Genomic DNA, 17302 nt, shown 5'->3' on the forward strand with positions numbered 1-17302 from the left:
ATTCAAGTTGGAAAAGACCCTTAAAATTGTCAAGTCCAACAGTTAACCCAGCACTTCTGTGTTCTCCACCAAACCATGTCCCCAAGTGCCACATCCACAAGTTTTTTGAACACTTCTAGGGATGGTTATTCCACCACTGTCCTGGCCAGCCTGTGCCAGTGCCTGACCACCCTTTCAGTGAAGAAATTTTCCATAATATCCAATTTAAGCCTTCACTGGCACAACTCGAGGCCGTTTCCTCTGGTCCTGTCACTTGTTACCTGGGAGAAGAGACGGATCCCCACCTGGCTCCCCTCTCCTGTCAGGGAATTGCAGACAGCAAGAAGGTCCCCCCTGAGCCTCCTTTTCTGCGGGCTGAGCCCCCCCAGCTCCCTCACCTCCTCCTTATCTCACTTGAGCTCCACGCGGCTGCTTTGATCGGGCAATCTCCTTTCAGAAAACGAACCCAGGAGAGAGCACTGACAGCCAGAACGTCTTCAGAGCAGCTTCGGAGCCGCCGTGCCCACGGCAGCAGCAGGCAGCTTTCCTGCCGAGGAGCCCTTTCCCCGCGCCCACCGCGGCAGGGGGGGTCGGCTCCTGCCGGCAGCCAGCAGCTGCTGCTGAATGCTCACTTTCTCTAATTGAATAGCAGGAAGTTAAATCTTGTTTCTTTGCCTTTCAGGCTGTCAGCTGGAACAATCGCCCACCTGTGGCACCACCCCGGGGATATAAATAAGGAACAAAACACAATGCTGCCTGAGGAATGGATGGCGTTCCCAGAAGATCTCCTGATACTGTATGCCATAGAGCGTGCCCACACTAAGGAGAGGTGTCTGTGCTGTGGGGGGCACGTGGGCAGCCCCACAAGCTTCCTGGGTGGTGTGGGAACAGGCAAAGGGGTTGAACACAGAGGGGGATGCACGGAGCACACGGCACACGAGTACCATGGTGTTTTCCCCCTGAAAAGGTGAGGCAATAATACAAAGGGACATTTTTATACAATCAACTTATTTAAGGGTTCCCCCATTTGCTTTTATGTTGGAAAAATACGTGTCCTGCCAATGAGCTGAATTTTCTTCTTTCTCTTTAATCCCCACCCCACCTCCCTGAGCCACCGTCTATTCCCACGGCCTCACTGTGCCTCAAAGCCACTGGCTATTCCCACAGCCTCCCTGTGCCTCAACAAATCTCACTCTGTTTTTCACATCAGGGAGCATCCACAGGCCCTCCCAGCCATGGCACTGGTGCATTAAACACGGTCCACAGGCAGAGACAGCCCTATCCCGTGGCCTGTGGATGCTGCAGCAGCTGGAGCAGCGCTCCAGGCAGGGAAGGTGAGTCCCAGTGAGCCCAGCACAGGGAGGAGTGGCAAGTGCAGCTGTGCAGGTGAAGTGCCAGCACTCTGCTGGGCTGGCCGGTGCTCCCATCCGGCACTGGGTTTGTCTGGGATCTGCCCCACATCTCCAGGACAGAGGCTGGAGTGTGCTGGTGGCTGCCCCGTGTGCTTGCTCGCTGCTCTCTTCCCCGAGCGTGCTGCCAGACCGGCCACGAAGCCAAGAGAGAGCGAGCTCCTTCCTGGAGCTGCGCCTCCCTCCCTCCCTCCCCGCCACCCAAGGCGCTTCCCCGCCACCTCCGGCACTCGCATCATCAGTTCACAGCCCGGCCCGGCGCTCCCGCCGGGATGCTCCCAAGGCAGCGGCCGGCACAGCTGGGCCGAATCCGACAGCTATGCACAGCTGGAAGGAGCCCAGCTGAGGCAAGGATGGAGGAAGGCTGCAGCGCAGACCCTCCGGGAAGGGGGGAAACGCGGCTGGGAGGGCAGTGGGAGCCTCCAACACGCTTGCACACGCACTCACACGGGCCAACACTGTTGCCACGAGAGGAAATTATTAATTTGCTGGGAACAAAGTCGGCAGCGAGTCAGAAAACATCCTTCTCCCGACGTGCTGGAGAAAAGTCTCCCAGTCTCCCCTTGAGCCCTCCCTGCCAGCAGCCCTCTTGTCTTTGTGTGGGGGGACAGGCCTGGCACACGGGTATGTTTCTGGGCCCCATGCCCCCATGCCAGGATGGAATGTGGGCGGTCTGGGCACCACATCCCCATGTGAGGATGGAATACGGACGGGCTTCTCTCAGATGCAGGACCCCTCACTCCCTCCACAGCACTCATGGCATCCTGACCCGGGGGTGCTCCTGCCTCCCCAGTGCCATGGTGGGGGATGTGGCCATGTCCCCCTCCCCACTACCCTTTGCCAGTCACTGTGGTAACAGCCATGGCCCAAATGCCACTTCCCTGTTTGTTTTCCCACTGCTGCCATGGCAGGGGTGGCCACGGCTGCCCTCCCTCCAGCTCCCCGAGTGGAGCCAGGGTATTCAGGGCTCAGCAGCCTGAATGAAGCCAGATCCCTGGACACATTCCTGTGGTTGTGGGTTTTTTTTTTTCCTTCCTTTTTTTCTTTTTCCCCCCCCCCCCCCTTCTCCCTCGCTTGGCACAAGCTAAAGGATTCAAAAGGAAGCCAGCCTTGGCAGACACGGGGGGAGGAGGGAGTGGGGAGATGAAAGAAGGCCTCTCTCCAGCTTTCTCTTCCAGTTCCCACACTCAGCCGGCGCAGAGAGCTCCTAATGATTCCCAGCCGCACCTGGAGGAGGCCGCCTGGACGCCGAGGAAGCAGGGGCCTGTTTGTACAGCCAGCAGGACAGGCCCCACGGCCCCCCAGCCAGGTCACCCTGGGTGACAAAGTACCTGAGATGGCAGCCTTGCCATGGTGGCATTTCCACGCCACATGCCAGAACTGGAACTGAGGAAAACCTCTTCATGCCCAGCTTGGTGGGCTTCAAGCAGCTGCCCTTCCCCGTGGGGGTCATACCCAGTGAGGTGGTGGGTTGGGGACCACCTGGGGGCTAATGTGGCCCCCGGGGCTGTGCTGGGGCAGAGACACCCATTCACACGCTCCCCAAACACACCTGAAGGGGAAGGAGCACCAGGCAGCACCGCAGAAGGTGGCGGTGACACTTGGGGCACCTTGGCCCACAAAGGACACCAGGGAGGGGGACACCAGCCACCATCTCACCCCGTGGCTGCGCCACAAAGCCCTTCACGCCCTCTCGTGGCACCCACTCAGAACCACAACCGTGCCGGTGCCTCTCCCTACCCCCGGCCCCATCTCCATCCCAGTCCCCACAGCTGTGGCAGCAGGAACCTGTCCTGGGGTAGACACATCCCCACCGGGATGGGTGTGAATTCCTGCTCACACAACCACGTTCACCAGTGCTCCAATTCCCACCAGATGCAGCCCAAAAGCCAGTGCTGCAAGGGGCTGGTAGAGCCAGGCTTCCCTCGTAGGGCATTCGGAGCAAATTTTCCCTCATTTATCCTCCCTGGCATCTGCAGCTTCTCTGGGCAACCTGTGCCAGGGCCTCACTACCTTCACGGGGAAGAATTTCTTCTAATATCCATCTAAATCTGCCCTCATTCACCTTAAAAGTATTCCCCCTAGTCCTGTCACTCTATGCCCTTGTCCAAAATCCCTCTCCAGCCCTCTTGGAGCCCCGTTAGGTACTGACACCCCCTCCTCTCCTCTCCTCCCTGGGGGATTATGGCACAGTCCTATCCGGCAGAGTGCTGCCAGCAATGCTTTGAAGTGCAGCCCTGGTAACAGAACCTTCACTGCAGGAATGGGAAAACGCCAGGACAGAAAGATCTCCGCCTCCGTCGCTCACTGGTCTGGGCAGAACTGGGAAAACAAGGCAGTTTTTTAAAAGGGGAATCTCCAGAGAGGGAGTAGGGCTGGGTGGATTTGCTCTGCAGTTACAAGATCTTTGCCCTCTTGGTGCTGCTCCAGCCCAGTAACCAAAGGGTTATTCCCACCAGCGTGGGTGGGAGTTATTCCCACTGAGCTCTCCTCATGGAGTTATCCCACAGCTACCCTAAGAACCAACACCAATCTGTGGATACCACTGGTTCCCAGTCAGAGCCGGGCAATTCTCAGTTCTGGAGGGAAGGCAGGAGAAAAGTGCAAGGATGGGTGTATGTACCCCATGGACTCCTTCTGGCAAGAGGCCCGAAGCAGAAACTGTCTGGTGCATCTTCCAAGGAGCTGACCCGGCGTGGAGCTGCCTCTTGGCAGCAGGAGACGCCGCTTTCTTCCATCAGCGGGGAGGTGAAGCGGCTTCACACGCGCCCCGTTGAGTCACGGCTTCGTCGGTGGCCTCGGCAGCGCGGGGCAGCCGAGCCCAGCCCTGGCTGCACTCGGGGGAACCATTTTAGGCACCAGTGACAGAGGCATCAGCAGACAGGGCTATAAATAGTGGTGTTGAAGGAACGAGATGGTCAGGCTGTTCAAATCCTGGCACGGCCCCGCTAGCGCTGATAGCAAGTGCCCTTTGCTTGTTCTCTTGCCGCCAGGTCCCCTTATCTACTCTTCCAACTCAGGGTGTTTCTGTCAGCCTGTCACCAGGTCCCCTGCCCTGACATTTTAGCCCCCTGGGATGGCTGCAGGTCCCTGATTGTGTGTGTTGGAGCCTATTCCACAGTCCATGAAAGATGTAAAACTAAAGGGATTGCAGGGTTGAGTGGAGTTCCCACCTGGGACCCCTCATAGCCAAAATCACGGGGTTGTTGGGACAGACCTGTATTTGTATGGCCCTGACACATGGGAACCTGCAGTGACACAGGGTTCACTGCACTTCAGAGCACTCCTGGATTTCTGCTTTCCCTCCCCAAGGAGCTGGAGTCATCCTCCAGACCTAACATTCCCTCTGGATCATTCATCATTCATCAGTTTTGGATTCACCACCCCTGGAAGTGTCCAAGACCAGGTTGAAAGGGGCTGTGAGCAACCTAGTCTAATGGAAGGTGTCTCTGCCCATGCCAGAGAGGTGGAACTCAAAGAGCTTTAAGGTCCCTTCCAACCCAAACCAGTCTGTGATTTTATAATTTATTCTGATCTCTGTCACGGTGGTGGGGAAACTGAGGCAGGGAGGTGTCATGACTTACCTGATGCACATGAAGGACAAGGAGAGCAGAGTCCACTCTCTGCCTGACCTCCCTGCCATGCAGCTGATCATCAGGGGTGTCCCACCCTCACCGAGACACCCCACAAGTTCTTGGGGTTAAATCCCAGATTTGTCATGAAAAGCAGTTCTTGCTATTCAAGGCCGTGATTACCTCGGGAACATCTGCACTGACAATTGCTGAGTGGCAGCATAATTCCCCATCAGCTCTGCCTCCGCTTCTCCTCCTCCATGGGCTCCATTTCAAAGCACTCTCACTGCAGAGCCCTGCAATGCTGGCAAAGGAAAAAGCTCGGAAAAGAGGCAACGGAAACAAAACCTCAGGCTTGCAGCAAAGCAGTGACAAAACATCCCAGACCCACCTGCACAAACCTCCCCTTTCCCACCCTACACAGCCTTGGCCCCTGTCCTTCCATGACCCTCCCTGGCCCTGGTGTCAACCCTCAGAGTCAAGGAGTTTGGGATGGATTTTGCATCAGAGGCAGCTCTTGGCCTTGGTGTGGACATCTTGACCTCTCAGGAGTGGATGGACCCACCTGGACTTTCACTGGTGCAACACAGGCCGGAATTTGTGCTGGAATTTGATTTTTCCTCCAGGCATCTGGTGGAAGAACATGCAGGATTGGGGATGGGCTGGGGGAAGGCATTCCAGCAAAACAAAACACTCTCTGCTGAGGGCCATCCATCCCTTAAATGAACACCCATAGCAGGGATGCTGCCCCGGGGCCTATGGACATTCCTTGGCTATATTTGGTGCTGGATGGAGAATTTGTTGCTTCCCCTTAACCCATCTGTTCCCCTTGTTGGCAGGGAGGAGCCAACACCAGAACTGCAGTGTCACTACTCGGATAAACCCGGTACTTCAGCAGCAATAAATCTCCTCTGTTAAGCTTTTGCTGCCTCCCACCTGTTGGCTGAGAGAAGATCAACTTGACAAAAGTCTTCTGCCAAACTGTATTTTTATCCAGGGCTTCATCACGAGTCCAGGTTCCCACAAAAGCCTTTCACGAAGCAGACGGAGGTGTTTGTATCACCACACATCTCAGCTCTGGAATCCCACCTCTCCCAGAGGTTTCCAGTTCCAAATTAGGTGCTTTAATTACCTTTTCTGAATTCCCTTAAATCCCCAAAAGCTTCTCATCACCCCCACCCTCCTAAAACCTGGGAGGTCCCAAGCAGGGACCCCAGACAGCCAAAATACTCATTGTGAGAAAGGCGACTGAGAGAGCCGGGCTGGGACCAACACGGTTTATTACAGAAAAACACCCCGAGGGATTTCATTAACATGGCAAAAAAAACCAACACACTGGAGGACAATGAAGTGAAACCCAGGGCAACAACACGCAGCAGGAAAGTCCAGTTGTCAGCCAGGACAGCACAAGAGGCATGACTGCACTGGCCCATCCAGGTGGGAGATGTTCCCAGCCCATGGAGCCAGAACCAGGGACCCCATCACACCCCCAGCCCGAGGGGACATGGCAGGTGGGCACATGAGGAAAGCACACAAGCAGCAAGTCCATGTCTTCCAGTTGTAGTGATGGAGGAGATAAAAACACAAGAAGCCATGTGGATAAAAGCAAATGGGGCAGCCACTGCAGGAACAGAAATCCCCACTTGGGAAGGACTCAAGGGGGGAGAAGGGAGGTTTGCCTCACCTGGGACCCATTTCCTGAGTCCCACATCTCCCAGTGAGCCCCTAAGCTGCTCTGGCAGCAGGAGGACCCTAAGCACAGTCACTAAAACCCTGCCCTCAGCTCACACCCAGCTCCTTGTGCATCTCAGGGCCCGAAAAGGCAGCCAGAAAGCTGCTGAGATCCAGGGCTGTGCCCCAAAATCACTGTGCATACTTCCCTGGAGCTCACAGCACCTCCAGACAGGGCATCCATCTCCTCCTGCCAGCCCAGCCCTGCCAACATCAAAGTTGCCTCTGGATCCTCCAACACATTCCCCACGGCACCCAGTGCAACCACCCACCCCAGTGGCCGTGCTTGCACCCTGTATCCAATCCCACTGGCACCCTGCCCTGCTCCCAAGGGCTGGCTGACAATTCCATTCCTCCTGGAACATCCCCTCCCGTGTGCAAGCTGGGCTTGGCTGGGCTTCCACAGTGCAGATCTTCAGGAAACACCTTGGAGATGTTTACTGGGAGGCCAGGCTGTGCTCCCCTCCCAGCTGCCAAAAAGGTCTCCAAGACCCAGCCCAAGATCCCAAAATCTTGGGTTCGCATCAAAAAGATGAGACCTTTCTATAAACCTGAACGTTAATGGCTGTGTTACCAAGATACTCACATCTTTCAAGATTTTTTTCTTTGTTTGTTTGGATTTTAAACCTTCCTCTGAGGTCTTTGTCACCCAGATGTGACAAAGAACAGTCTGTCAAAGAGTTTGGGGGGAAAAAAGTGCAATTTGCTCTTCACTGCTAGAGCAGGATTTAGTGCAATGAGAAAAGTCTGCCAAGCCACTGAAGGCATCACCAGCTTGTTTATATATTCCTCAAACGTGCAATAACTCAAGCTCCAGCCTCACTCTTTGAGCTGAAACTTCCCTGGAAAGAGCCAGAGGCAGACACACACCTTGGGAAACTTCAGCCCGTGGAGTTTGTAGAAAACTACAAACTGATAATACTGAGCATCCTTCCTGCTACACTTCCTCCTACACTGTGGGGTGTAGTACAAAAAAAAAAAAAAAAGGGAAAAAAAAAACCCACAAGGAAGAAATAATCTTTAAATTTTCCTCCTGAGGGTGTCCTCTGGAACAGGGCTTTGAGCAGAAATGTCAGTGTGATTTTCACACCAGTTTCTCTCCAATTGATCTCTCAGCCTGTTTTTTTAATCAGAGATTTGGTTCTCTCACAGCATCACTAGCAGAGGTGCCTATTTTAGGAAACACCAGAGGTTTTAAGAAGCTGAGGAGAAAAAGATTATCAACTCATATGGGCTCAGCCTAGAAAGGGAAAAAAAAAAATCCTTTAATTAAAATCCCCAGGCTGAAATTCTCTGCAGATTTACCTAAATGGACTTCAAATGATGTCCCTAATATATCAGAGCCTGTTTTTAACTTAATTCAAGCCCCGGGCATGTGTCTGCAGCCCCTGGACGGCTCAGGGATGAGCTGGGCTTTGGATGCCTCACCAAGATTATTATTTTCAAGTGCTAAATCATGCAAGTGTGAAACCCAAATACAAAAACCTGGGCCAACAATACATTAGCCCAAAGCTCCAAGCAGGAAACAAGATTTTTTTCATTTTAATATGTAAGTATTTGTTTCTATTTTTCCAAATTTAAGCTGTTCAGCTGGCAAAGTCTTGCTGAAAGGACAGATATTGAATATTTTCTAGTTGGGGAGCAGAAGCTGAGTCTGGGAAGACACAATACTACGGTTTAATTTTAGTTAAAAGGGACATTCTGTTTCAAAGCTGCGAGAGAGGTTGTTGGGTGCTCCCCACTTTCAGCCTAAACATTTGCTCTGGAAGTCAAAGTCTCTGGGAGTTACCTGGGGTTTTAAATAAACACCAATAGGTGAAACCTGCCTGGCACAAAGAATCCACACAAGGCGGATCCATCCTCGAGGGATTTTGCCTGAAGCAAGCGCAGAGCGCGCGGACGAACTGGGAAAACGGCTCATGGGATGCCTGGCACAGAGGAGTCCCCAGTCCCACGAGGGACAGGGACACCACCACAGCACCCCAAATAAAAGAGGCAAAAGGAAGCGTTTCATCAGCCCCCTCCTCCCTCCGTGCCCCCGACACGGCTCCCGCTGGGGAATAAACTCACGTTCCCCGGGACAAACACTCTCTGCCTTGCAGACCACGACCCCGCTGGGAGTGTGACACACACGGGATGAGGTCCGTGCCAGGGGCTGTGGGACCAGCCAGTTCCACTATTTACTGTTGGGGGTTTGCTTCTCCTGCGCCGGCCGCTTGTGCTTCTGGGCGACGCCGTAGGGGACGTGGGCGGCCACAGTGCCCATCTCCTTGGCTCCCTCCACGTGGAACATCTGGTCGTCGAAGAAGATGTGGGGGCGGATCTTCCTCAGCAGCGGCCCCTTGGGAGCCCCGGCCAGGAACAAAGCCTCGTCCGTCTCCAGGCCCCAGCTGCGCAGAGTCTTTAGGGCCCGGGCGCCCGAGCTGGCCGCGCTCCTGGCAGTGACCAGGTACGTGCGGATGGGACACTCCATCCTCAGCCCCTTGGAGTAGAACTTCTTCTGCAGCTTCCCCAGGGCCTCCAGGAAGCCCTTCAGGGGTCCCTGACGAAGCAAGGAGAAACCATCACTTTGCAGATGTCCGTGCCATCCTTCTTCCTCCCTAAACGACAGCAGGGGCCCCACCACAGCCATCCCATGGGCCAGCAGCTGCTGACCTACCCCGCCTCACACCCCCACCTCTGCCTTGTTCGCAGAGGTGAGAGCATCCCTGAGGGCTGCCTCCCTCCCAGAGCCTTTTCCTGGCTTCACCCCAGCGCTACCTGTGCCAGAGGCTTGTTCTCGTGAGCCTTTTCGTGCTCAAAGAACATGTCCAAGCCGTGAGCCTTCACGATCTGCTCCGACTCGTCCGAGAAGAGCACGGCGTCCCCGTCAAACGCCACCCGCAGCTGGTTCTCTGACACCTCCAGGTCTCTGCTGGGGCTGAAGATGGTGGCTGCAGCAATCCCTGCGGAGGTAAAGCGTGAGGCAAGAGGTGGCAGTTACCCAAGGATCCATCCTCGTGGCGCGTCCACTGAGGAGCAGAGCAAAACACGACGGGCTGGAAGCAAACACTGCAAGGAAATGCACCCAGCAGCGCCTGCAGCTTGGCCCCGAGACCTTTTACAGCAAAAACAAATCCCCAGATGACAAATCACCCTTTGCATACGAGAACTAATGAGCAAAAACACCGCCTTGGAAGAGCTGTGGAGCTCGTGGAAAAGCTTATTTCTATGGAAACTAGAGGCTCTTTGGAGCTTCGAAGATGTGGGACAAGGCAAACCTGAATTGCATGTCAATGTAGAGACATGGATATTGGAGCTGTTGCTCCTGGCACCAACCCCCTGAGGGCTCCAGGCTCCCCCCACTTCCCCCCCCCCCAGGCTGGACCCCAGACTCACCCTCTTCAATGGCCCCACTCACTTTCTCGGCGTCGGAGGAGAGGTAGAGGTTGGTGTGATAGGCCTTGAGGTAACAGATGGGGCTGTTCCCTCCCGTCATGCAGAACCTCTCGATGAACAGATCTGAGGGCAGACAGACCCCAGGGTGAGCCCTGGTGCCCCCCGAACAAGCCTTGACCAGCTGCTCCCCGTGCCATCCCCAGAGCCGGCAGGACTGGGCTAATTTTGGCTCTGCTGCCCAACAGCAGGGCCAGCAGCCAGAGCACCTCAGCATCGGCCAACTCCCGCTCTCAACACCCAGGAAATCTGGGAGAAGCGGGCTCAGAGGGTGGTTGGCAGGAGGAGACAGGAGAAAACCTTTCCTTTTCTTGGTGCCAAGCAAAGGACACCTTCCCTCCCCGCTTACCGTAGTGGTTGATGCTGTTGATCAAGCGAACCCCAACCTGGGCGTGGTTGTTGGTCATGAGGACGATGTCAAAGAGCTCCTCGCTGTCAGGGTAGAGCTCTCTCAGTTGTGTATTCACTGCCTCCAGTGCCTGCAGCACCCCAGGGTGAGGGGGGGGGAGTGTCAGCGAGCCCCAGGCGTGGCCCTGACCCCCTTCCCACCGAGTAAAACACTCCTGTTCACCAAACCAGCTACACCCTGAGCCAAGCCAGAATCAACTGGGAAAAAACAGGCTGATTTTTAGGGGGAAAAAAAACCCACATAGTTGCTCTTCTGTTTTCAAACATGAAAGGTTTCGAGCTTAAGAAATGAGAATAAATTAGCTCTGAGTTACAGATAAGTGTTTTTCAAGAAATCAGCAATAGAATAAGTCTCTCTCCACCAAGTGGATTAGTTTATTCATCGGGAACGGGCAAGAGATTGCTCCAGCGAGCACCCAAAGCTGCACTAAATCCAGAGGAACTGGGGAAGAAACTGGAAAATATTTTTCAAGTTTGAAATGCCTCATTTCAACACATCAAAATTAGAAATTGGCTGACTCTGCAGCAAGGCTAAACTCAGCCAATTTACAAGAATAAATAAATTGTAATAATAATAATTTTTTTAAAGTTATGAGAATTCCCTAAAGGGAAACTCTAAATATGATCCAAAGAGATGATTTTTTCAGTTCTTGGGCTCAGTTGCCAAAATCCAGCATTTGCTCAGCCCTGGAAGCAGCAACATCACTTGCCAGGAGGTTTATTTGACCTCTGTTTGCTCTGTGGCTACATCCCTTCTGCCACACTGCTCGTCTCCATCCGGACCCCACGCAAGCATCCCACAGCACTCCCCTCCCCCCGGGAATTTTTGGGTGAGGATCACCGTGCTGATTCACCTTAGGTGGGTGGACGCTCACCTTGACAAAGGGAAAGGCAGCCCCGGGGAGGAAGGGCTCGTTCTCGTGGTCCAGCTGGTATTTCACGTAGGCCTCCACCCCTTGCTCGCTGTAGATCTTCTGCTCCTCCTCCATGCGGAACAGCGCCCGCGAGGACACGGCGATGGTGATGGCGTTCTCCGGCTTCGGCTGTGGGCAGAGGGACAAGCTGGGGAGGCAGCCCCTGCTCCCAGCCCCGCTCCCTGGGCTGGCATCCTTCACTCCCAGCATGAAAGGCCAGCGGGTGGGGGACATCTCCATAGTGATCTGGAGGACAAGGGGCAGCTGCAACCCCGATCTCCCGATGCGCCTGACACGCCGCCCCCACACCTTTGGGATACCTGTGATCCCGCTCCCGAGCATTCCCACTGCAAGCAGGCTCTCAGGCCCAACAGACTACCCCAGGAGAACCACTCAGCCTCATGCAGAAGGGATTTTTGTGGCTTTTCCCACCCCCCAGCCAGGAAAAACCACTCTGCGGCTCAGCCAGATCCGCATCCCGTGATGCTGTCCAGATGTGACAAACAACCCACGCCAGCTCAGCTCCTAAAAACACTTGATAGAGTTATTGTGGGTGGAAACATGACAAACAGGTGGTGCAGGCAATGATTTATGTGTCATTATTATTAATGTTCGAAAGCTTGATCCAAAATCCACTCAAGTCAACAAGGCACCTCCAGTGGGACTTGGCAGGGAGAGAGGGAATACTGGGAAAGTCAGTCTCATCTTGACCCCCACCCGATGTCCCTCTCCCCTTAGAGGGTAGGGAGGTGTTAATCCCCATCAGTCACTTGCAAGCACAAAAATAAGTTAATTACTGGTGGCCAATGAGGAATGCTCACTGCCAGGACAGCAAATCCTACAGAGGGACAGTGGCACAGGGAGCCCTGTCCCCAGCAGAGCCTGCAGCAAGTCCAGGGAGCAGGACAGGCCTCGGGGGCTCTCTGGGAGCTCAGGGATGCATCTCTGCAGGAAGCCTGTGAAATCCAGGTGTCAGCACTGCAGAAACCACTCCTCTGTGATCTCCAGGGTCCTCTATGGCATTACCCCGTGAGTAATCCTCTGGCAATGCCGTTTGCCCAGGGGGTGGAGGGTGCCTTTGCCAGCTGCTCCACACACCCAGGTGCTCCAAAGTTCAAGCTCCCACCCTGCCTAGGGCTGAGCTTTACAGGAACAGCAGCCTGGCAAGGACAGGTACCCCATCCACACTGGGGATTCACTCCCCGCAGGGCTGGGCTTGCCCTGGGACTCACTCTGCCCCCAGCCCAGCATGGAGACACACCCAGAAATGAGTCACTGGGAGCCTCCACCCCATTCCCAGCACCAAACACCCCTGTAAGCAGTGCCCAAGGCCAACCCTGCAGCATGGTCAGTCCCCTCTCCAAGGCTGCATCAGTCCCCAAATTCCCAAAATCCCCAGCCAAGCGATTCAGCAGCAGGTGATCAGGATGAGACACAGATTAGGTCAGGCTGAGAACATCACTACAGCCACAGGGATCCCTTTCCAGCAGCATTTGCAAAGCAATATGATCTCATTTGGAAGTGGCTCCTTAAGGAAAGCAAGGGAAAAATCCCCAGGACATGCAGGATCACCCAGGTCCACACAGGAGCTGATCCATGGCACCAGCATTGCTCCAAGTGATCCAGGGCCAGGTCTCCAATTATGTTCAGCTCCCCAAGGGGTGTCAGCTATTAACTGGTTACAGGCCAAGTCTCGGCACTTCAACTCATTAATTAATAACTCTGGTGACATGGGCCATTTAATAGCTGAAAATATTAATAACTACTAAAGGTCTTGGGACATCCGGCCATTAGCTGGAGTCCTGCCTCTCCATCCTTCTCCTGACTCCCTGCAGTGCTGGGTCTGTAGGAAAGCTGCCAGGTGTTTGCTCCCTGATCCTGCTCCCCGACGGACCACAGGGCAAAGCATCCTCCAGAACCAGCCCTGAAGGAAGATCCCTGGGAGAGAAAATAGGTCAGCAGCCCACACGTAACAGCACAGAGACAAAGAAGGGGGCCAGAAGGATGTTTGGGGCCACAAGCCAAGCGGGGTGCCCAGAGGGAATTTTCATCTCTGTCTCCACACACACACACCTTGCAGCCTGAGGGGACACCTTGCACAACAGCAACAGGCTGCTCAAGGTCCCTTCCCCGCCACTTAAAGGCACCAGCCTGCAGGAGGTTAATTTAAGAGGTAATAAACACAGCAATAAAAATAACCATAAGCTTGGGGCCTGACTCTGCCCCAGCGTGGGCTGCTGGAGCCCCAGGTGCCCGCGGGCAGGAAGCTTGGCCCTTGGGAATGGGACCTGCCGGATCCTGTCGGCTCCTGCCAAGGAAGATTTGCACCTTTGGAGCACTTTAGGCAGGAAAGTCTCACCCGGGTGCTAACGCAGCTCCCGGCTCCGGCTGGGCTGGAACAGCCCTGCTGTTCTCTGGGAAATGCTGACATTTAAAAAATAAGGCAATTCTGCTCTGCAAGGAGGGATCTGCATTTTGACATTTCTTTGAAGTGGAGGTTTCATTTGGAAGCGTTCCCCCCTCAAGGTTGTTTGGATGCTTCTCCATCCCTACTAGTACTGCAGATGGCCACTACAACATTCAGAGATGGGCTTTGAAAAGCCTCAGTGCTCCAGGAACCACAGCACCTCAAATCCCCCATCAGAGTGCTGCAACAACCCAACAAATGCCACTTTTCCCCAAACCCCATGATGTTTCAAGGTAAACACCCTCCTTTTTTTAACAGGAAGAATGTGCATGGGAGGGGTCCTGCTCACAGTCCTGGTTGGGGTGCATTTAGACTCACAGTCCCCATCCCAACACAGCCTCCTGCTCCTGGTGCCCCAGCCCCTGGGGGTTTGGGAACTCTGAATCACAAACCCTGTTTTCCCCTCAGAGCAACATCCAAGGTCAGCCAAGGTCAGTTAAAGCTCATCATCCAACACAAGCCCGGGCTCTGCTCAGCTGAATCCAACTGAATTTACTGCCTGGAGATTCATGGTGAGCTCTTCTCCCTTCCCATTGGAAGGTCAGATCCAGCCCCATCCTGAACATTGAGCAAGAGATTAATGATGTGTTTAAGAGAAGTATGAGCAGGGCAGCATGGGGGAAGGTCCCATCCTAATCCTGGGTCCCTCCCTGTGGTCAGGCAAACAGGAGGGATGACCAAGGACATGTCCCAACAGCCCAGCCCTCTGAAGAGGGACATCAGCCCTTGGCACAGCTCCAGGTGATCCACAAAGTCCAAACCCATCTCAGAAGCGTAAGTGACCTTTCCAACATGCTCCAGATCCATCAAGTGCAAAACCCACCACAGACCCAAACCCCCAGTTTGGGGGCAAAGATGTATTTCAGGAGTGACTGGAAACAGCCCATTTCCCTCTGCAGACCCAACAGCTGGCGGCCTTTAAATAGCTCTTCTAATCAGATGTAAATCCTAAGCAGCCCCCCAAGGATTAGAGGCAGACATTTGGAAATCCCACAGGCTCCCAGGATGAGCAGCGGGACTGTGTCCTCCCACCCACAAGGGCCACAGGTGCCCACAGTGGCACCAACACCAGCAGATCCACTGCCACCCCTAGAGGCCACCACTGGCAGGAGCTGCAGTGGGGAACCTGTTCTGCCCCCCTCGATCCCTGCCTGGGGCTGAATCTGCTGGACCCAACTGGATCCTAAAATCCTGGAAGAATCCTGTCAGCTCTGGGCACTTCCCTGGATGCTGCAGAAGACCAAATTCAGCATTTGGAGGTGGATTTTGGAGTGAAATATGGTCACAGAAAGGGAAGAAGAAAGGCTTGCTCCAGAATCAAGCATCACCCCCACTCCAGCTACAGCATCCCAAAAATCAGGCACCCTGGTGAGCCGGATGGGACCCCAAGGGTGCAGGGGACAAGCAGGGTGCTCAGAGGAAGGGAGCCAGAAGAAGGTCAGCTCCCATTAACCCTACTCGGCGTCACCAGAGAGGCTGGGGGACATTTTCAGCATTGCTGAGGAGTGACAAATCCCTTCGCTGACCTCCCCAGCTGGCAGGAGCGAGGCTGGAGCAGCCACAGGAGCCGGAGCATGGGAAGAGCGGAGACCCCTGCAAAGTGGGAATGCCCTGTTAACCAACCCATTTCCCAGGATTTTGGGCTCCCCAAAATCCCCCTGCCTCCTGCCACCTCACAGCCCACATCCAGGAGGGAGCAGCCCCCACAGCTCACACCTGCTCTCCCACAGGTACCCGCTCCTGTTCCACCAAGAGGACGGACAGATCTGGCACCTCCAAGGGCACAGACTGACAACTCCATTTCCCGCGTGCACGAGGGAGCCCTGGGCACTCTGAGCCCCCTGCTTGGGATCAGATTAAAGTTCAGGGTGATGGCTGAGATGGTTTTGAGTTTTCCCAGAGCATTATTTACGCTGCAGAAAAGAGCTCTGCAGCCATCCATCACAGGGCTGGCAGCTGCCTGGCAGGGCAGGGCAGGGCACCCCAGCTCTGTGCGAGGGCCCCCAGCCTGCCCCAACAGAGGGGCATGGGGCTGGGCATCATCCTCAGCCCCACACAGGGGGATGGCACAGCCTGACTTCAGGATCTGGGTGCCTGGATCTCGGCCCTGCCGTTGGTTTGCTGTGTGAGCAAAGCCCATCCCTGCCCTGACAGCACAGACGGGGGCACTGGTCACCGAGCTGCCTGCAAGGAGAGGAGGAGCCTGGGCTGACATCCACACAGGCAGAGAGCATGGCATGAAAGACAACCAGCTGCATCCCGCCACCAAGCCAGGCTGTCCCTCTTCCTCTGGGAAGGGCACAGCAATGCCAGCTGGCAGTGGGTCCATGACAGGGGCCTGCAGCCGGGTCCCCAGCAGGGAAAGCACAGGGGCTGCTCAAAACTGAGGTCTGCAGAGCGAGAGCTTGGCTGCCTCCCCTCGTGGAGAGGCCACACACAGCTATCCCGAGGTACGGCAGCACTTCCAGGCGCTCCCATGTTTAAACCCGGCAGGCTCAGCCCTGGTTAGATAACGGAGGCTTTCCCTCTAATCTCCCAGAGCAGGCGAGCCTGGCAGGGGCAGCTGCACCCCTGTGACACCCCACTGCTCTGGGCAGGGATTCAGCTCCCGGGCTGTCCCCTTGCTCCTTCACTGCCACCTCTCCTGTCCCTGGCAGGGCCTCCCACCTTGGTGCAGGGGACAGGGAGCTCATGGGACACGGATCCACTCTGCAAGGACACCTCAGCCCAGGAGGGACCCGGGAACACCACAGGGACCCACAGGAACCCAGAGACAACCAAGTGTAACCCAGGGATGCCAAGGAGGAGTGGGGGCATCTGGAGAGACCCCGGGACCTGGACGGAGACAGGGTGTCAAAGAAAAACCAGAGACACCCGGGGGGGACCCCAGAGTATGTGGAGGAGATGGGATGGGGCACCCAGAGACACCTGGGGGGTTCCACAGGGGAATCCAGAGAAGATGAGGCACCCAGGAGGACCATAGAGAACCCGTAGAAGATGGGGGCCCCGGAATGACCTGGGGGCACCCGGAGGAGATGGGGCACGCGGTTTGGAGGGGGGCACCCAGAGGGGCTGCGTCCCCCCGGGGGCAGGGAGCGCAGCGCAGCTGGGCACCTCGGGGGCTCTCACCGATTTGGGCTTCTTCTTGGGGGCGAGGTTGTCGTAGAAAGCCTTGGCTTCATCCCAGGGCCGGCCCGGCGCCCCGGCGGGGCCCGGCGGCTCCATAGCGCGGCGGCTCCGGGGCACCGGCGGCTCCGGCGGCTCCGTGCGCGGCGGCGGCTCCGCCAGTCCCGGGAGCTCCCGGAGCCGGGGCCGGCCCGGCGGAACGCGCTTTATAAGGCATCCCATGAAGCTCCGGGGTTTCAGTCCACCGGGACACGGATTAAC

General features: G+C 55.6%; 1 protein-coding gene across 1 annotated transcript; it reads right to left on the bottom strand.

The window, feature by feature from the left end:
* Positions 1 to 6223: 6223 nt before the first annotated feature.
* NT5C1A (5'-nucleotidase, cytosolic IA) lies at positions 6224 to 17278 on the bottom strand. Its single transcript, XM_027661145.1, has 6 exons — positions 17045 to 17278; positions 11410 to 11577; positions 10476 to 10605; positions 10070 to 10192; positions 9452 to 9636; positions 6224 to 9233 (listed from the first exon to the last, which is right to left on the bottom strand). The coding sequence occupies exons 1-6, from the start codon at positions 17261 to 17263 to the stop codon at positions 8868 to 8870; spliced, it is 1191 nt and encodes a 396-aa protein (XP_027516946.1). The 5' UTR covers positions 17264 to 17278; the 3' UTR covers positions 6224 to 8867.
* Positions 17279 to 17302: the final 24 nt, after the last annotated feature.

Source organism: Corapipo altera, unplaced genomic scaffold, assembly GCF_003945725.1.
Source record: "Corapipo altera isolate COAL_440 unplaced genomic scaffold, ASM394572v1 201, whole genome shotgun sequence".
NCBI classification, from domain to species: Eukaryota; Metazoa; Chordata; class Aves; order Passeriformes; family Pipridae; genus Corapipo; species Corapipo altera.